Below are 23080 nucleotides of genomic sequence, written 5' to 3' on the forward strand. Positions count from 1 at the left end.
TGAGGATGGCGGCCACCGCTATAACCGTCAACTTACTAAGAATGACGTTCATCGCTATGACCGCTAACTTACTGAGGATGGTGGCCACCGCTATAACGGTCAACTAACTGAGAATTGCGTTCGCCGTTTTAACCGTCAACTTACTGAGGATGACGTTCACCGCTATAACCATCAACGTACTGAGAATGGCGACCACAGCTAAAACTGTCATCTTACTGAGAATGGCGGCCACCGCTATAACCGTCAACTTATTGAGAATGACGTTCACCGCTATAACCGCTATAACCGTCGGCTGCCACCACTATAACCGTCAACTTAATGAGAATGGCGGCCACCGCTATTAAAACCGTCAACTTACTGAGAATGGCGTTCACCGCTATGACCCTCAACGTACTGAGGATGGCGACCACCGCTATAAACTGTCAACATTACTGAGAATGGCGGCCACCCCTATAACCGTCAGCTTACTGAGGATGGCGGCCACCGCTATAACCGTCAACTTACTAAGAATGACGTTCACCCACGCTATGACCGCTAACTTACTGAGGATGACGTTTATCGCTCTATAACCTTCAACTTAGTGAGAATGGTGGACACCACCATAACCGTCAATCTACTGAAATTACGGCCAACGCTATAACCGTCAATTTACTGAGAATGCCCTCCACCGATATAACTGTCATCTTACTGAGAATACGGCGTATTACATCGGCTATAACCGTCAACTACGATAACACATCGCTATAACCGTCAACTTACTAGAGAATGACGGCTACCCCAAGCCACGCTATAATCACGTTCGTCAACTTACTGAGAATGGCGGCCACCGCTATAACCGTCAACTTACTGAGAATGACGTTCACCGCTATAACCGTCAACTTACTGAGGATGACGTTCATCGTTATAACCGTCAACTTACTGAGAATGGCGGCCACCACTATAACCGTCAACTTACTGAGAATGGCGGCCACCACTATAACCGTCAACTTACTGAGAATGGCGGCCACCGCTATAACCGTCAACTTACTGAGAATGGCAGCCACCGCTATAACCGTCAACTTACTGAGAATGGCGGCCACCGCTATAACCGTCAACTTACTGAGAATGGCGGTCCACCCGCTAATAACCTGTCAACTTACTGAGAATGGGCGGCCACCGCTATAACCGTCACTTACTGAATTAATGGCGGCCACCGATTTAACCGTCAACTTACTTCAAGAATGACCGTTCACAGACGCTAAATGAAACCGCAATTTACTGAGGATGACGTTTACCGCTATAACCGTCAACTTTGTGAGAATGGTGGCCACCACGCATAACCGTCAATTCTACTGTGAATTATGGCCACGCTATAAAACCGTAACTTACTGAGAATGGCGGTCACCGCTATAACCGTCAACTTACGGCTCAGAAATGGCGGCCACCGCTATAACCGTCAACTTACTCAAAATGGCGGCCACCGCTAAAACCATCAACGTTTACTGAGAATGTTGCGTTTCACCGCTATAACCGTCAACTTACTGATAATGACGTTCACCGCTATAACCGTCAACTTACTGAGAATGGCGGCCACCGCTATAACTGTCAAGGTACTGAGAATGTTGGCCACTGCTATAACCGTCAACTTACTGAGAATGGCATTCACCGCTATAACACGTCTACTTACTCAAAATGGCGTTCACCGCTATTAATCGTTAACTGACTAAGAATGGTGGGCCACCACTATAACCGTCAACTTACTAAGAATGGCGTCCTCCGCTATAACCGTTAACTTACTGAGAATGGCGGCCACCGCTATAACCGTCAACTTACTCAGAATGGCGTTCACCGCTATAACCGTCATCTTACTGCAGAATGACGTCCTCCGCTATAACCGTTAACTTACTGAGAATGGCGGCCACCGCTTTAACCGTCAACTTACTCAGAATAGCGGCCACCGCTATAAACCGTCATCTTACTGAGAATGACGTCCACTGCTGTAACTGTCAAGTTACTGAGAATGGCGGCCACCGCTATAACCGTCAACTTACTAGAAATGACGTTCACCGCTATAACTGTCAACTTACTGAGGATGACGTTCATCGCTATAGCCGTCAACTTACTCAGAATGGCGGCCACCGCTATAACCGTCAACTTACTGAGAATGGCGGCCACCGCTATAACCGTCAACTTACTCAGAATGGCGGTCACCGCTATAACCGTCAACTTACTGAGAATGACGTTCACCGCTATAACCGTCAACTTACTGATAATGGCGGCCACCGTTATAACCGTCAACTTACTGAGAATGGCAGCCACCGACCATAACCGTCAACTTACTGAGAATGGCGTTCCACCGCTATAACCGTCAACTTACTGAGAATGACTCCACCGCTATATAACCGTCAACTTACTGAGAATGACGCGTCGCCACCGCTATAACCGTCAACTTACTGAGAATGACGTTCACCGCTATAACCGTCAACTTTACTGAGAATGGCGGCCACCGCTATAACCGTCAACTTACAGAGAATGGCGGCCACCGCTCTATAACCGTCAACTTACTGAGAATGGCGTTCACCGCTATAACCGTCAACTTACTGAGAATGACGGTTCACCGCTATAACCGTCAACTTACTGAGAATGGCGTTCCACCGCTTTATAACCGTCAACTTACTGAGAATGGCGCACCACCGCTATAACCGTCAACTTACTGAGAATGGCGGCCACCGCTATAAACCGTCAACTTACTGAGAATGATGTTCGGTACCACGCTTTAACTGTCAACTTACTAAGAATGGCGGCCACCGCTATAACCGTCAACTTACTGAGAATGACGGCCACCGCTATAAACCGTCAACTTACTGAGGAATGACGTTCACCGCTATAACCGTCAACTTACTCAGAATGGCGGCCACCGCTATAACCGTCAACTTACTGAGAATGGCGGCCACCGCTATAACCGTCAACTTACTGAGAATGGCGTCACCGCTAATAACCGTCAATTACTGAGAATGCGTTCACCGCTATAACCGTCAACTTACTGAGAATGACGGCCACCGCTATAACCGTCAACTTACTGAGAATGGCGGCCACCGCTATAACCGTCAACTTACTGAGAATGGCGGCCACCGCTATAACCGTCAACTTACTGAGAATGGCGGCCACGCTTATAACCGTCAACTTACTGAGAATGACGGGCCACCGCTATAAACCGTCAACTTACTGAGAATGACGGTCCACCGCTATAACCGTCAACTTACTGAGAATGACGTTCACCGCTATAACCGTCAACTTACTGATGAATAGGCGTTCACCGCTATAACTGTGTCAACTTACTGAGAATGACGGTTCACCGCTATAACCGTCAACTTACTGAGAATGACGCCATCGACTATAACCGTCAACTTACTAAGAATGGCGGCCACCGCTATAACCGTCAATTTACTGTGAATGGCGTCCACCGCTATAACCGTCAACTTACTGAGAATGGCGGCCACCGCTATAACCGTCAACTTACTGAGAATGACGGTTCACCGCTATACCGTCAACTTACTGAGAATGACGTTACACCGCTATAACCGTCAACTTACTGAGAATGGCGGCCACCGCTATAACCGTCAACTTACTGAGAATGGCGGCCACCGCTATAACCGTCAACTTACTGAGAATGCGGCACCAATCTATAACCGTCAACTTACTGAGAATGGCACACCGCTATAACCGTCAACTTACTGAGAATGGCGGCCACCGCTATAACCGTCAACTTACTGAGAATGGCGGCCACCGCTATAACCGTCAACTTACTGAGAATGGCGGCCACCGCTATAACCGTCAACTTACTGAGAATGGCGGCCACCGCTATAACCGTCAACTTACTGAGAATGGCGGCCACCGCTATAACCGTCAACTTACTGAGAATGGCGGCCACCGCTATAACCGTCAACTTACTGAGAATGGCGGCCACCGCTATAACCGTCAACTTACTGAGAATGGCGGCCACCGCTATAACCGTCAACTTACTGAGAATGGCGGCCACCGCTATAACCGTCAACTTACTGAGAATGGCGGCCACCGCTATAACCGTCAACTTACTGAGAATGGCGGCCACCGCTATAACCGTCAACTTACTGAGAATGACGTTCACCGCTATAACCGTCAACTTACTGAGAATGGCGGCCACCGCTATAACCGTCAACTTACTGAGAATGGCGGCCACCGCTATAACCGTCAACTTACTGAGAATGGCGGCCACCGCTATAACCGTCAACTTACTGAGAATGACGTTCACCGCTATAACCGTCAACTTACTGAGAATGGCGTTCACCGCTATAACCGTCAACTTACTGAGAATGGCGGCCACCGCTATAACTTAACCGTCAACTTACTGAGAATGGCGGCCACCGCTATAACCGTCAACGTACTAAATGGCGTATCCACCGTTATAACCGTCAATTACTGAATGGCGTTCACCGCTATAACCGTCAACTTACTGAGAATGGCGTTCAAACCGCTATAACAGTCAACTTACTCAGAATGCGTTCACCGCTATAACCGTCACTTACTCATAACCGTCTATAACGTCAATTACTAAAAATGGTGGCCACCACTATAACCGTCAACTTACTAAGAATGGCGGCCACCGCTATAACCGTCAACTTACTGAGAATGACGTTCACCGCTATAACCGTCAACTTACTGAGAATGACGTTCACCGCTATAACCGTCAACTTACTGAGAATGGCGGCCACCGCTATAACCGTCAACTTACTGAGAATGGCGGCCACCGCTATAACCGTCAACTTACTGAGAATGACGTTCACCGCTATAACCGTCAACTTACTGAGAATGACGTTCACCGCTATAACCGTCAACTTACTGAGAATGGCGGCCACCGCTATAACCGTCAACTTACTGAGAATGGCGGCCACCGCTATAACCGTCAACTTACTGAGAATGGCGTTCACCGCTATAACCGTCAATTTACTGATAATGACGTTCACTGTTATAACCGTCAACTTACTGAGAATGGCGGCCACCGTTATAACTGTCAAACGTACTGAGAATGGTGGCCACCGCTATAACCGTCAACTTACTAAGAATGGCGTTCACCGCTATAACCGTCAACTTACTGAGAATGGCGGCCACCGCTATAACCGTCAACTTACTGAGAATGGCGGCCACCGCTATAACCGTCAACTTACTGAGAATGGCGTTCACCGCTATAACCGTCAACTTACTGAGAATGGCGGCCACCGCTATAACCGTCAACTTACTGAGAATGACGTTCACCACTATAACCGTCAACTTACTTAGAATGGTGTTTGCCACTATGACCGTCGACTTACTGAGAATATCATTCGCCGCTATGACACTTTGCAGTGCCGACATCTCTGACACGTCCTCTATACGGATAAGTCCTGATGAGTACTGACCACACAAAGCCTCGGCATCAGACTGAGTCCTGGTCACCTCAATCACCTTGTACGTCTTCGATGTTCCTCCAAGCTTCTTGAACCCAACAGAATCTGATAAAAGGCGAGATCATTATCGATGTTAATAAAACTATTATTGTCTTCTGACACAATTGTTTTAATATCTTAAAATACATTTTACAGAAAGCACAATGTACATGGGTCTAAAGTCATATGTTTTACAATTTAAAATCAACAGCATTAGAAGTAGCTCATTCTTCTTGCCTAGATTAGTTGTGTCCTGTATTGTCTTGTAAATCACCAGAGCAGGTATATATGGGAAAGCTTCATCCTGTCAATCACCAGAGCAGGTATATATGGGATAGCTTAATCCTATCAATCACCAGAGCAGGTATATATGGGATTGCTTCATCCTGTCAATCACCAGACCAGGTATATATGGGATAGCTTCATCCTGTCAATCACCAGAGCAGGTATATATGGGATTGCTTCATCCTGTCAATCACCAGAGCAGGTATATATGGGATAGCTTCATCCTGTCAATCACCAGAGCAGGTATATATGGGATTGCTTCATCCTGTCAATCACCAGAGCAGGTATATATGGGATAGCTTCATCCTGTCAATCACCAGAGCAGGTATATATGGGATTGCTTCATCCTGTCAATCACCAGAGCAGGTATATATGGGATAGCTTCATCCTGTCAATCACCAGACCAGGTATATATGGGATTGCTTCATCCTGTCAATCACCAGAGCAGGTATATATGGGATTGCTTCATCCTGTCAATCACCAGAGCAGGTATATATGGGATTGCTTCATCCTGTCAATCACCAGAGCAGGTATATATGGGATTGCTTCATCCTGTCAATCACCAGAGCAGGTATATATGGGATTGCTTCATCCTGTCAATCACCAGAGCAGGTATATATGGGATAGCTTCATCCTGTCAATCACCAGAGCAGGTATATATGGGATTGCTTCATCCTGTCAATTCAGTATATATGGGATGCTTCATCTGTCAATCACCAGACCAGGTATATATGGGATAGCTTCATCCTGTCAATCACCAGAGCAGGTATATATGGGATTGCTTCATCCTGTCAATCACCAGAGCAGGTATATATGGGATAGCTTCATCCTGTCAATCACCAGAGCAGGTATATATGGGATTGCTTCATCCTGTCAATCACCAGAGCAGGTATATATGGGATAGCTTCATCCTGTCAATCACCAGAGCAGGTATATATGGGATAGCTTCATCCTGTCAATCACCAGAGCAGGTATATATGGGATAGCTTCATCCTGTCAATCACCAGACCAGGTATATATGGGATAGCTTCATCCTGTCAATCACCAGACCAGGTATATATGGGATAGCTTCATCCTGTCAATCACCAGAGCAGGTATATATGGGATAGCTTCATCCTGTCAATCACCAGAGCAGGTATATATGGGATAGCTTCATCCTGTCAATCACCAGACCAGGTATATATGGGATAGCTTCATTCTGTCAATCACCAGAGCAGGTATATATGGGATAGCTTCATCCTGTCAATCACCAGAGCAGGTATATATGGGATAGCTTCATCCTGTCAATCACCAGAGCAGGTATATATGGGATAGCTTCATCCTGTCAATCACCAGAGCAGGTATATATGGGATAGCTTCATCCTGTCAATCACCAGAGCAGGTATATATGGGATAGCTTCATCCTGTCAATCACCAGACCAGGTATATATGGGATAGCTTCATCCTGTCAATCACCAGAGCAGGTATATATGGGATAGCTTCATCCTGTCAATCACCAGAGCAGGTATATATGGGATAGCTTCATCCTGTCAATCACCAGAGCAGGTATATATGGGATAGCTTCATCCTGTCAATCACCAGAGCAGGTATATATGGGATAGCTTCATCCTGTCAATCACCAGAGCAGGTATATATGTAGCTTCATCCTGTCAATCAAAAGACAGGTATATATGGGATAGCTTCATCCTATCAATCACCAGACCAGGTATATATGGGATAGCTTCATCCTGTCAATCACCAGAGCAGGTATATATGGGATAGCTTCATCCTGTCAATCACCAGAGCAGGTATATATGGGATAGCTTCATCCTGTCAATCACCAGAGCAGGTATATATGGGATAGCTTCATCCTGTCAATCACCAGAGCAGGTATATATGTAGCTTCATCCTGTCAATCAAAAGACCAGGTATATATGGGATAGCTTCATCCTGTCAATCACCAGACCAGGTATATATGGGATAGCTTCATCCTGTCAATCACCAGAGCAGGTATATATGGGATAGCTTCATCCTGTCAATCACCAGAGCAGGTATATATGGGATAGCTTCATCCTGTCAATCACCAGAGCAGGTATATATGGGATAGCTTCATCCTGTCAATCACCAGAGCAGGTATATATGTAGCTTCATCCTGTCAATCACCAGACCAGGTATATATGTAGCTTCATCCTGTCAATCACCAGAGCAGGTATATATGTAGCTTCATCCTGTCAATCACCAGAGCAGGTATATATGGGATAGCTTCATCCTGTCAATCACCAGACAAGGTATATATGGGATAGCTTCATCCTGTCAATCACCAGAGCAGGTATATATGGGATAGCTTCATCCTGTCAATCACCAGAGCAGGTATATATGGGATAGCTTCATCCTGTCAATCACCAGACCAGGTATATATGTAGCTTCATCCTGTCAATCACCAGAGCAGGTATATATGTAGCTTCATCCTGTTAATCACCAGAGCAGGTATATATGGGATAGCTTCATCCTGTCAATCACCAGACAAGGTATATTTGGGATAGCTTCATCCTGTCAATCACCAGAAAAGGTATATATGGGATAGCTTCATCCTGTCAATCATCAGACAAGGTATATATGGGATAGCTTCATCCTGTCAATCACCAGACCAGGTATATATGGGATAGATTCATCCTGTCAATCACCAGACCAGGTATATATGGGATAGCTTCATCCTATCAATCACCAGACCAGGTATATATGGGATAGCTTCATCCTATCAATCACCAGACAAGGTATATATGTGATAGCTTCATCCTGTCAATTACCAGACAAGGTATATATGGGATAGCTTCATCCAATCAATCACCAGACCAGGTATATATGGGATAGCTTCATCCTGTCAATCACCAGACCAGGTATATATGGGATAGCTTCATCCTATCAATCACCAGACCAGGTATATATGGGATAGCTTCATCCTGTCAATCACCAGACCAGGTATATATGGGATAGCTTCATCCTATCAATCACCAGACCAGGTATATATGGGATAGCTTCATCCTGTCAATCACCAGACCAGGTATATATGGGATAGCTTCATCCTGTCAATTACCAGACCAGGTATATATGGGATAGCTTCATCCTGTCAATCACCAGACCAGGTATATATGGGATAGCTTCATCCTGTCAATCACCAGACAAGGTATATATGGGACAGCTTCATCCTGTCAATCACCAGAGCAGGTATATATGGGATAGCTTCATCCTATCAATCACCAGAGCAGGTATATATGGGATAGCTTCATCCTGTCAATCACCAGACCAGGTATATATGGGATAGCTTCATCCTGTCAATCACCAGACCAGGTATATATGGGATAGCTTCATCCTGTCAATCACCAGACCAGGTATATATGGGATAGCTTCATCCTATCAATCACCAGAGCAGGTATATATGGGATAGCTTCATCCTGTCAATCACCAGACCAGGTATATATGAGATAGCTTCATCCTGTCAATCACCAGACCAGGTATATATGGGATAGCTTCATCCTGTCAATCACCAGACCAGGTAAATATGGGATAGCTTCATCCATGAGGTGTTAACGATGAAACATTTGTGTGGTTAAACCTTATTCACTTTTACGTTCGGATTCTGAGCGATACCAGACACTTAATTAAATGCTCTCTTGCGTGATTAATTAGTAAATTAATTTCCTTTTCAAACCGGTAAATGAAAGATGAAAATGCTTTATTCCTTAGTATGGAGAGGGGCGTTTTGTGTGAATTTCACATTTAATATTTCGTTTAGATTATGTCAAAAAATAAATATTTCATCATAATGATAAGATAATTATATAAACAATGAATAATCTAATTTAGTTCTATATTTATTTTTCATTTCCTTTCAATCTGGATTAGCAAGAGCTATTGCGATATTTGTTCTAAAACAGTGTCTCTATAACGATCTGCATAAAGTACCATATAAAGCATGCGGCCAGTATTGCCTGTGTCCTGAGAGTAGGGTGTTAAAATTGTACCCGCTTTACCCATGGAATGACCATAAAATTCTATTTAATTTGGAATCTGATCTTTTCTCTTCTTCTTTGGCAACATGTAGCGCTAAGATGTGCAAGATTGTCCTCTATTACAAGTAAACGCATCTCACAGCACAGACAGGAGAGGTCAGTCCTAAAATGGCCTTATCTGGTAATTGGGCTTTATACACAACCAACTGTCACATGTCGATATATTTGTTTTTTTTATAACGATGGTAGGTATAAAGACAAATATGGTATAAGTATATGATTTTTGTTAGGGTAAGTATGTTTGAATCTGTCGGGCGTTAGAAAGCGCGACATACCTGTGTGCGCACGAACTGCCAGTGGACCAGCTGGCAGGTAAACAATGATATAAAATATCTCGGTAACAAAAGTAACATTATAGTTATACCGCTAACATATATATAAACCCGAAATATAACTAAGTATTTTAAGTCGACTCCCAATCACTCCAAATAAACGCATATCAAATAACAAAACAGAATTTAGTTCTACAACACACCGCACGGGATAAACACCACACAAATACAAAAAACTTTCAGTTTTACAGAAATTGTCTTGTCTTTGAAATTCAGTTGCAATGATAATCATTGTATGATGGTAACAATCAATAAAGTAACTTTTGACTTATTTCATTTTCATTTTAAGTCGATGATTTGTTTGGTAATTACCTGATTTGGCAAAGCACATTGCACTGCTGTCGAGAGAAGAGAACTTTCCGTACGGACCAGGAATGACATTGAATCCACGACAAATGTTGTTTACTTGATCTAAGGTGAAGGCTTTACAGTCCGGAATCTTCTTGCACTTTTTGGAACATTCTGGGATGGATGCTGATGACTTGTTCAATACCATACCTTGGGTAAAGCTTGGTGACGTCACAATTGGTATCCTAGAAAACACTTTAACCAAAAAAAAAAAAAGATAAAAAGAGTGACGGTATCATTACATCGGTCTGCAATATGTCAAAGGTCTTCAATCAAAACTTTTACGGCACAATTAGGCGTATTTCTCTTTGTGACATTTTCAGGCCCAAAACAAATGCTCTCAATCGTGAAGTAATTGTCCGAACCAATCATTGATAATTTAAACATAATAGCATATCGCACCGCACAAATAGATACCAACGTAAAGCTGAATTTCGTGATTAATATGACATAGGTAATATTTTATGGAATAAATATATATATCGCAATCAACTCAGAGCAAATTAAATTTGCCTCTGCAATTACTGACTCTTCAACATAGGCGTAGTATGTCCCTATCAGTAAGAATGATAACTCTTGATTTTATATTACTTGTAAATGAATCTTTTTGATATCTAAAAAAAAATAATTAATTTACCGGTATAAAACTTTATTCCAGTGAGTCGTTTTAAATGTGTTTAACTTGTTTTATGATTTTACTTGTTTAATGATATTAGAGAAACATTTGCCGAATGCGTTAATTATTCAAGAAATATCTGACCATTAGTATGACTTGGCAAGGTTAAACAGAACGTATGTCTCATTTAATTGATCAATATTATAAGACTCTTTCATATGTGGATATGAAGGATAGGGATATTCTACCCGAGGGTCACAAATTATTGCAAAACCTGAGGCTTGCCGAGGGTTTTAAAACATTTTGTGGACCCGAAGGTAGAATATCGCTATCCTTCATATTCACGCATGAAAGAGTATTTTTCTCTCATACCTCGACGTTTTATTGCAATTTTGCTACTTTGATTTTCCGCCATTTTGAAAGAAATTCTCAAAAACCGCGACTGCAAATCAATTCTCCATACATCATAATTGCGTGATATTTTCAACACAAATCCCGTTGTTTTTATCTTTTAAAATAAACCCAGCCTAGTTTCTGAAAACAAATGTTAAAATTTTACCGAGAATATAATAATTTTGTTAACAGTATGGCGTCACGAGGCTTTATGTTTGGGTAGCCATGTAATACAGCCTCATGCGACATGAGGGTATTGCCCTGTACCAGCCATTATTACACCTGTAGGTATGAGAGAAATGATAAGAGTGTCAAATCTGATTTGTATTTATTTACCTCCCCTAAACACTGAATGTCATTTCCGGAAGCATCCAAACGTTGTTGAAATGCGATAGTGCGGTATAGTTGTGGTGCAAACTTATATAAAAAATCTCGAATTTGGCAATTTGTTTCGATGATGATTTTTGTTATTTGATATGTTTTACTAATTATATTTTAATTCGTTTCTATTTAAGGATTAAAGTCTCTTTCTGGTGGTTCTATCGAAGGATAAAGTTGAGTAGGGTATCGATATTTGGAATGGACCGCGAAGCGGTCCATGAAACAAATATCGATACCCTACTCAACTTTATCCTTCGATAGAACCACCAGAAAGAGACTTTAATCCTTATATTTACAGTCTTAACTATTATTTTCATAGCTCAAAATTTACCCTTAATAGTGTTTATGGCATTTATAAGACTAAAATTGAATTATATCGTTTGGTTCCGACAGGCATTTCGAACAGCCACTTGAAGTGGCGGAAATTCCCGCCAATTTATCAATGAACCTACCAATAAAATGAGTTCCGTCTGATGAAGCATATATCTGAGGTTTTCCCGGTATGGAACTATAAATCATTTTATTTATCTGTTGTTAAAAACACCATGGTGCAAAGCAGTTTGGTTTTAATATTTTGCTTCGTATGATTTCACACGCTTACACAATTCATAACGTGGCAGGATATTTAACGTAGTTGTGACGCGGCGTCCGATTCAAACCGCCTGTGTCAAGGAGGTGTGACAAACAGAGAGTTTCTTCAATTTTGTGATCACTTGAGTTCTACTTAATCAGTTCACGTTTGAAATTTCTTGAATACACGGATGTTTACATAGTTCCATGTCATTATTTCCGGATTTTAGAGATTTTCAAATGTATCGGACGTCGTTTCGAGGAACATGTAATACAAACACAGGTAGGCCCACTACTGTAAACGTTTACTGTACCGCTCTCAAAATGTTAGCTATATTTATATTGTTGATTTAAACACTTCAATAAATATTAGAGGTGTCTATTACAAGTATTGTAAAGCTACAATTGAAGGATTCCGTTTCATTGATATTTCGAAACACCCAAACGTACATTGTGTATGTAAGTCCTACTCTCGCCGATTCACAGTAGATTCTAGATAACGTACGTACAGGACTTGTCTGTCCGCCGAGGTGAACAAAAATGCATTGTCGTGCTAGGTCGCTTTGGTTACACTTATCCAACTCAAATACTGATGTTGTTCTGACATATCTTATCCATTCGCGTACAACCAAAGATGTTAAAAATACGAATATAATGTAGATCTAGGCTACATGTTGTAGAGAACAACACAGACTCACAGACACACAACATGTAAACATTGCGACGTCATCGGAATGTGCAAAACTGTACATTGTACAACATTGTTTATTTATCATACGCACGGAAGCATTGCTCAAAGAGGTACGGTAGTAACATAAACAATGTAACTTTTCTACATTTGTATTTACACACATACATGTATATGTGTTCAAACCTATTTTGATACATGTACATGTTCATCGAACGTACGTTCGGTTACTGAAAACACCAAAAGTTTCTGATTTGGACCATCATAAATTCATCCGCGCGGCTCCAAATTGCGCGTGACATACTCAATTTATCGAGAAATAAAGTTGAGTAGCCTTTGGTTGAAATCAACGGGGTTTATACTATCAATTCACCACTGACTGTAAATATTATAATTTATATGGTTTGATTTCTTACGTTAACTTCATTCTTTTTGAAATTTATATGCATATCACGTTTTCAATGGATATCACCAGTAAAGGCCGGAAGTACAAAGGCAGCAATTTTCTGTTTAATCAATTGTCTATTTTATGACCCCGCGACTCTACCACACTGACATTAGCATATAAATTTGACACCTTTTTAAGCATCCAAATAAAAACCTTTGGCTTAACATAAAATAGAACAGTGTTAATATCTACCAAGCGTAGATCATATAATTGTTGATCATAGCTTTCAAGAGTGAAGGTTAATATCTTCAGACAATCGTTCACACAATCAAAGAGGCATCCACTTCTACGAATTATAGATGCGAAATCATATTTGTGAGTTTTTCTTAGTTCCTCATAAAAACGTCTCTTCATTCATAAGAAGAAAATTCTTTTTTTTTTTTTTTTTTTTTTGAGGCGATGTTATGGACCATGCCTCTTAATTACCTGTCAGGATACGGTAACATCCACTGATGTCGAATCGGAGACTGACGTGTTCATTCCACGACTGAGGATTAATACGGAAGTACCTCCCGGTGACCATGGGGTTAATGTCGGCCTTCACTACTGTGTTTCTGTCGCTATTACCTGTAAATAGCTATCGAAATCCGCATTGTCAAATGCAATACCAATATATATATTCAAATATCTCAATTTATCGACGATAAAAAATTATTGTTTAGTTTAGCTAAGTCTTGTTATTTTAAGTCCTATGAACAGCTTATTACAACTGACGATACAAATTAAAAGCCGTGTGATAAAGGTTTTAAAAAAATAACCTATATTAAGAATCGTTTATGCGATATACCTGTGCTATCACATTAAACCAAGCCGATTTACCTACATACCTATGCGCCTGTCAACACTGTCACAGAGAACGTAAATCGACCATCCTCGATAATTCAGGGGTTATTATCACTGTCGTTATATTCACCCCTGGATTATGTCATAGTAAACTAAAGGCAACATTAGACACGGGTAATTTCAGCAGAATTTGTTCCTTTGATATACATAAAAAAATCGAATAACACTACACTGTGCTTGATTTTGTGGCTTTGAAGTTGGGCTGCGCTCTCTCTGTGTAATATTCAAAGGAAGTCTCAGCCTGTGATTTGTCCATTTTGTTCTGCTGCATCAAGTCTTACTATGATATAGTCCAGAAGTGGATATTACGTCAGTGATAGTAACCAATGGAGTATCGAGGATGATATCAGCACACGTAATACCTAGCTGAAATCAAGTTGTTTACATTTACCAACACCGGTGATGAGGCAAAATATGAGAAGGTACTTCAAAAATTTGACACATATTTCGTACCAAAACGAAACGTGATTCATGAGAGGGCTAGATTTCACATTAGAACTCAAAATACATGGGATTCCATATAGGCCTTTCTTCGAGCACTGCATGAAATAGCTGAGAATTGTGATTTCACAAGTAAAGACGAACAGATCAGAGATAGGCTCGTGATAGGCATTTCTGACAAATCTATATCAGAGAAATTACAGATGATTTAACTCTGGATACAGCACTCTAGACAGCGAGACAGGCCGAACTGGTGAAATCTCAAATGCAGGAACAAAGTCACAGGTCTTGTAGAATGAGGACCAGTAACAACCAAAATGAAACCTGATATCACGCCACACTGTGTCACGACAACTCCCACTCTTTGAAAAATTGGAAAAGGAACTGGCCAGAATGGAAAATAACGGTATTATAGGAAAAGACACTTATCCTACTGACTGGTTTTTGGTTCCAAAAATTCAGAAGAAGATTTTTGATATTTTAGCCTATTTGACCCCTTTTGACCCGATCCCTAAGGCCCCTGGAGGTCAGTCATGGAAAATTTGTTAATAGGATTCAATGGCCATCTCATGCTGATAATTCTGACAACGTTTGACTAATTTCTAACTACAGATGACCAAATAATGCTCAAAAATATGTTTTCCCTTTATAAAATATGGTAAACTTAACCCCCTCCCCAGGGGGAAACGAGAGATCCCAGCTTCATATAATTCACAGTTTTTGTAACGGACCTTAAGACCTTTCTATCTATGAAGAGTATTTTATTTTACCACATCTGTGAGTAGAGAAGAAGATTTTTGAAATTTTAGTCAATTTTACCCTTTTTGGCCCCTCCCTCAGCCCCCTGAGGGGTGGGGACCATATAATTCACAATTTTGATTCGTTTTATGTCTTAGAAGGTTTGACCAAAATTGAAATTGCTTCAGCGGGTTTGGAGAAGAAGTCGAAAATGTAAACAGTTTATCGTCACACGACGGACGACGACGGACAAAAGGCGATTAGAATAGGTCACCATCAGACACCATTTCTGAAGAGTATAGATAATTACATATTATGATCACAAATATGTAGAAAAAATGTAACAAATAAAATTTTGGCTACATTTTCAAAGCAGGGTGCTTTTTGTTAATAATTGACATGGCTGAAAATAGCACCCAGAATTTCGGTATTTTCTGTTTTGAAAATGTAGCCAAAATTTTATTTGTTACATTTTGTCTACATATTGTGATCATATTATGTAATTATCTATACTCTTCAGAAAAGGATACAGTTTGGCGACGAACAACATGATTTTGATACTATTTTGGATTGAAAAGGGAACCCTGTCATACACCTCTACATGGTAATTTTTATTTGGCAATAGCACAGGCCCATGGAACCTTTTGAATTTTTTAAATGTATTTCAAGGGTTTGCATAAATGTTGCTACATATAAAATTTAGTTTTAATAAAATTGGTTCGTGGGCAAATTTCCATTGTTCGTGAAAGAGATCCTTTGTAAAATAGAAAATAGTTAGCATGAATGAATTCACCTTAGTTAATCCATCAGACGACGTCACATTGGTCCATGTGACGTCATCTTTGCTGAACGATACAAAGTAAGTCTTCACGTACTGGTTGACGGATTGTTGGCCTCTGCCTTGTAAGTATATAGCGTTAACTGTTGCTTCTCTATGTAGATCGACCTACAAAGCATCAAATTATCTTACAGACAAAACGTCAACATAATACAATCCATTTTTACGAGTCAGATAACATGTGTTTATTGTGAGGGGGAATGTGGACAGCAAACCTGATATATGTCCTTGTACAACAATGACCGTCGCTCCGACTCGTCAAATCAACACATACGCTTGGTTTTCTTTTCATTTAACAGAGATATATATCTAGTTGATCTCAATACGTTTTTGTGTTATTTAAATTCCATGGAATAGCAGAAGGTTATGCAGTCCAACCATTTTTAATACATCAACATGTTTTCATTACCACACAATCACGAAAAAGACAATAACACAGTTTAGTTAGACACAATAAACAGTTATAGATAGACAATAAACAGATGTCACAGTTTAGTTAGACACAATAAACAGTCATAGATAGACAATAAACAGATGTCACAGTTTAGTTAGACACAATAAACAGTCATAGATAGACAATAAACAGATGTCACAGTTTAGTTAGACACAATAAACAGTCATAGATAGACAATAAACAGATGTCACAGTTTAGTTAGACACAATAAACAGTCATAGATAGAAAATAAACAGATATCACAGTTTAGTTAGACACAATAAACAGTCATAGATAGACAATAAACAGATGTCACAGTTTAGTTAGACACAATAAACAGTCATCTTGTATAAGATGTCGGTGTTATTTCGAACCCCGAAATACAAAAGTACAATGATAAGAGACGAAGATGAAACTGATATTATGACATAAGTGTTAGCTGTACAGTATGACCTTAAAAATACACCAGACCATATCGTGTAGGATTTGTACAGATCTTTTAAAAACAAAGTACGACTTGGAAAGTCCCAAAATGCCTAAACGGCCTTTCATACCATAACTTAGATATGATAGTGCTAGCGCGCTTAACGAAATTTGCCTCTATCGAGTTGGCATTCATATGGGCTATAAAGGCCGAGTGAAAGACGTTCAATGCTTAAAGCTGACAATGCAAGATAAAAAGTAAACATTTGAGATTTGAAAAAGTAGTAATTTTTTTTCAATTTTTTTTCTTTTTCAAAATTCGTTTGTGAGACAACCCCTTGCCTTTCTAAGGACGGGCAGTCGCCTTTCGTTTTAACTCTTGGATACAACACCGGGTACCGAACCTTATATAAAGCGCGTGTACCACACACACGTGCAATTAGTCGAACGCTCGCTGTTCAAGGTGTAACAACTTGTAACGTATCTATCAGTTAGGTTCGCTTACTTGTGTAAAGTACTAGTAGCACTACTTACATGTATAACTGATATGCTTGTGTTGAGTAACTTGTTGAATAAAACATGGCTGTTCGATATACATGGTTGTTGTCTAGCTGCTGCATTGTGTGTGCTATAGAAGCCATTAACCCACGTAACATGGTGTCAGAAGCGGTTCAATGAGTGGTAAGAAGATTGAAATTCACAAACATTCATTGAAATTATGAAAATTTACGCAAACGGGCAAGAAAATGAACTTTTTTCCCAGACGAGGTGTAAACATGCTTTGACCATGCGGTTCCCGCCATTTTACCAGTGTAGCCAATTTATGTGATGAGTGATTTACGTGAGGATAACTAACTGTTTATCACATTTAATCATCATGAGTACTCCACCCCAAGTACAAGTTCAACCCATGTTGGTACATGTTCCTTCCAATTTGCCGTTCCCTACAAAGTTAGACATGAAGGGAAACCTGTCTGTCAATTGGAAAAAGTTCGAACGTGTTTGGGAAAATTATGAAGTGGCTACAGGCCTACAGAGTAAGCCAAAAGAACTCAGAACAGCAACGTTGTTAACATGTATCGGTTCCGAAGCGTTAGAAATATATGACGGCCTCACCTTCGATACAGATGTTGATAAGAAGGATATAGACAAAGTCCTGGAGAAATTCAAAGTATTCTGCATTGGCCAAACCAACGAAATTTATGAGCGTTTCATGTTCAACAAAAGAGATCAGGCTAAAGGAGAAACCATTGATGAGTATGTTGCTGCCTTAAGATCGTTAGCAAAAACATGTAAATACGGAGCGTTGGAAAACGAACTTATCAGAGACAGAATTGTTATGGGACTAGTAGACAACAATACAAGAAAGAAACTTCTACAGGAAAGAAAACTTGATTTGAAGAAATGTATAGACATCTGTCGTACGTATGAGAAAACAACTGTACAGATGAAGGAAATACAAGGCACAGAGGAAGTGCATTTTGTTAAGAAGAAGTTCAAACCCTCAGATAGGAAAACTGATCATGATATAGACTGTAACTTTTGTGGCCTCAGACATGAGAGAAACAAACAAGTATGCCCAGCTGTTGGTAAAAGATGTCACAAGTGTGGAAAGACTGGACATTTTGAAAAAAAATGCAGAACAGACATCAGACATAAAAGAAAGGAAAACACCAAAGGGAAACCTATAGCTAGTAAAGGAAAACAGAGAAAACAAAATGTTCAAAACATCAGTGATACATCTGAAGATGAAGAATTCATGTTTTCTGTTGAAGAGGTAAATTCCTTAGGTTCAAAACGTATAAACGCAGTTATGAAAGTCCACAAGAAAAACATTGACTTTCAATTAGATTGTGGGTCTTCTGTAAATGTATTACCAGCTAGTGTGTATGCTCGTGCATGCTATGACAGAAAGTTCTTGAAGTTACAACACACTAACAAGAGACTAATTATGTTCAACAAGAGTGAAAGTAAACCCATAGGGAAGAGAACTCTAACAGTGAAAAATCCTAGGACAAACCAGGCTTATGATGTGGAGTTTGTCATTGTAAAGGGAGATGTACACCCTATCTTAGGATCTTCAGACATTCAAAGAATGGACTTGATCAGAGTACAAACTGAAAACATACAGGAGAAAACAGCTGAGACTGAAACAATAAACATTGTTGAAACAAGGGAAATAACTCTAACAGACATGGAGAAAATGGGTGTTTTCAAAGGAGAAGGTTCACTAGAAGGGAAACTACATTTGGAAACAGATAATTCCGTAACTCCAGTGAAGTTACCAGTCAGGAAACTTCCTATTTCTGTGAAACCTAAAGTAAAGGAAGAGTTGGAACGTCTTATTAGTAAGGATGTGATAGAAGCGGTGAAAACTCCAACGGACTGGATCTCTTCTATGGTTGTTGTGACCAAGCCATCTGGGAAGATCAGGCTTTGTATAGATCCTAAACCCCTGAATAAGGCTTTGAAGAGAAACAACTACACTATGCCAACCCTTGATGACGTATTGCCAGACCTAAGTAAGGCAAAAATATTTACTGTAGCGGATGCTAAAAATGGATTTTGGCACGTGTCTTTGGATGAGGAGAGTAGCGTACTCACAACATTTGGTACACCATGGGGGCGTTTTAAATGGAAACGAATGCCATTCGGAATCTCACCTGCTCCGGAAGAGTTTCAACGTCGTATTGATGAGAGCTTAGAAGGCTTGAAAGGTGTTAAAGCTATACATGATGACATTTTGATATATGGATCTGGAGATACAGATGAGGAAGCTTTGGTGGATCACGAGGCTAACCTTCGTGCATTTCTACAGAGATGTGTGGAAAAGAACATTAAACTCAACAAGGAGAAATTAAAGTTGAGAAGGACCAGTGTGACATATATGGGACATAACATTACGAGAAATGGATTGGAATTGGATCCGGAACGAACCAGAGCTATCACTGAAATGAAAACACCTACATCAAAATCTGAAGTTAAACGACTGTTAGGTATGGTCAATTTCGTACAGAAATTCGCAGTGATGTCGAGTATTACTACACCACTACGTCAGCTCATCAAACAGGATGTAGAGTTCATATGGAATGAGGAACATGATCAGGCATTTGAGGAGGTAAAACATCTTCTAACCAACGCACCTGTACTTAGCTATTTTGACCCTACTAAAGACACTGTCTTGCAATGTGATGCTTCACAAACTGGATTGGGAGCGTGTTTGTTACAGGAAGGACACCCTGTATGCTATGCATCGCGTGCACTTACACAGACAGAAGAAAGATATGCACAAATAGAAAAAGAACTATTAGCTGTTGTGTTTGGAATGGAAAAGTTTGAAACCTATACATATGGTAGGAAAGTTGTTGTAGAATCTGATCACAAACCTTTAGAGATAATTTGTCGCAAGAATCTTCTCTCTGCTCCAAAGCGTCTGCAACGTATGCTTCTAAGACTTCAGAAGTTTGATATTGAAGTTGTATATACACCTGGGACGCAACTGTACATGGCTGACACGCTTAGTCGAGCTTACATTGAAAATTCCAGATCAGTAACAGAGGAGCAATTGGAATATGTGAATGTGATCCTCCCTATCACAGAAACTAGGTACAAGCGGCTAAGAGCTTACACTGAACAGGATGATGTTCTACGAGAACTTAAGACAGTGATTCTGAGAGGATGGCCAGATCAGCGAGACCAAGTACCAAAGTACTTGCATACATACTTCACGTTTCGAGATGAATTAACTGTTCAAAATGGGCTTATCTACAAGGGCGATAGAGTTGTCGTTCCTGAATCTGAGAGGATGGATCTCATTGAAACCTCGCATTCCCATATCGGTATCCAAGGTTGTATTCGTCGGATACGCGAATGTTTGTACTGGCCAGGAATGTACAATGATATTGAACAGTTTGTAAACAAATGTGATATTTGTAATTCTCATGGAGCTTCTCAGCAAAAGGAACCTTTGATTAGTCACGAAATCACAAACAGACCATGGCAAAAGATAGGAATAGATATCTTCACGCTTAATCAACGAGATTTTCTTATCACTGTTGACTATTTTTCCAACTATTTTGAGGTTGATCGTCTTCATGATAAAACTGCGAGAGAAGTCATTGGAAAGTTAAAACCTCACCTGGCAAGACATGGCATACCAGATTCTGTCATGACTGATAATGGACAACCATTTGGATCAGCTGAATTCAGCATGTTCGCAGAGAAATATGGTTTTGAGCACCTAACCAGCTCCCCGCTTTATCCTCAGTCAAATGGAAAAGTGGAGAAGGCAGTCCATACGGCAAAACGTATAATGACTAAAACCATCGCGGATGAAGGAGATCCATATTTGGCTTTATTAAACTGGAGAAACACACCTTCAGAAGGTACAAACAGCTCTCCAGTTCAACGATTGTTCAGCAGGAGAACAAAAACACAGCTACCTACAGCCTCCCAGCTATTGGAGCCTCAAGTTCCACATAACGTACGAGATCAGCTAGTGCGTAATAAGGCTAAACAAGCTTACTACTTTGACAGAGGTTCAAAGGAACTTCCATCTTTGAAATGTGGTGACACAGTCCGTATTAAGCCACATGGACATCATAAGCAATGGGAGAAGGCAGTTGTTGAGAATCAGTGTGATATTCGCTCATATAATGTGCGTACGGAGGATGGTCGAGAGTACAGACGAAACAGGAAACACTTACGTAAAACTAGAGAACCACCACCTACTGCTAGGTATGAACTATCACAGGATGATATGGTAGTACACCATACTACAGAACCAGAACAATTCTTGCGTAAGTCTGTAACTACGTCTCGCTCTGCTTCAGACAATCCTAAGACTAGTTTGTTTAAAGAGCATACTATGGAACCACATGTGGTGACCACCAAGGAACCGGATGTGACATCAGCACCATCACCAGTGGTACCACCTCCTATTCCAGCACCTAGAGTGACCAGATCTGGAAGGATTGTGAAGGCACCAACCCGCCTAGATGTGTGATGTTCTTATAGACAGACTGTGTATATTTGTAAATATTCAAGTTTTGTGTTCGCGTTTAAAAGACTTATAATTCGTGTTTTCTAGTCAAACATCTTCATGCTAAGTTAGAAAGACAACAGACAATCTAGTGCAGTGAAACAAATTTATTTCTAATTATTCAGTTTTGAGTTTGTGTTCAATCAGCTACAGATAAACAAATGAACATTCAAGCTTAAGTGATTCTACAATTTACGAACTGTAATTGTGTTCTAGAGACAGTAAAATACAAAGACATTTATCTGGTAATTTAAACTTATATGCTGAAGTATATTTCTAATAACTTGCAGTTATGATTTATAAATATACTATTGTGTTCTTAGATATCATATTCTTTGGTATGGTAAAGATTATCTAGAAGATAATAATTTAGTATACTTTGTGCTATATGCTTAAGGAGGGGGATGTAACGTATCTATCAGTTAGGTTCGCTTACTTGTGTAAAGTACTAGTAGCACTACTTACATGTATAACTGATATGCTTGTGTTGAGTAACTTGTTGAATAAAACATGGCTGTTCGATATACATGGTTGTTGTCTAGCTGCTGCATTGTGTGTGCTATAGAAGCCATTAACCCACGTAACACAACTAACATCTGACCGGCTCTAGATCTACTGTACTATATACCCAATACGTAACTAATGTTTTCTCAAAGAAAGTTTCTAAGTACCATATATATATCTATACAGTTGAATAGGAAGTAATGAATAAATTCATACCTTCTTTCCACGTGCGAGATCCATTTTAATTATAACGAAAACAAACTCTGAA

The 23080-nt window shown here is 40.3% G+C and overlaps 1 protein-coding gene across 1 annotated transcript in view; it reads right to left on the reverse strand.

Moving 5' to 3' along the window:
• Nucleotides 1-4998: 4998 nt before the first annotated feature.
• The window catches only part of LOC138322178 (uncharacterized), a 51897-nt gene continuing 33815 nt past the window's right edge, over nt 4999-23080 (reverse strand). The window contains exons 3-6 of the mRNA XM_069266229.1: nt 16367-16519; nt 13978-14128; nt 10420-10650; nt 4999-5507 (exon numbers count right to left, since the gene is read on the reverse strand). Coding sequence (XP_069122330.1) covers nt 4999-5507; nt 10420-10650; nt 13978-14128; nt 16367-16519 — 1044 coding nt within the window. The remainder of the gene's footprint in view (nt 5508-10419; nt 10651-13977; nt 14129-16366; nt 16520-23080) is intronic.

The sequence above is a fragment of the Argopecten irradians genome, chromosome 4 (assembly GCF_041381155.1).
Source record: "Argopecten irradians isolate NY chromosome 4, Ai_NY, whole genome shotgun sequence".
NCBI lineage: Eukaryota > Metazoa > Mollusca > Bivalvia > Pectinida > Pectinidae > Argopecten > Argopecten irradians.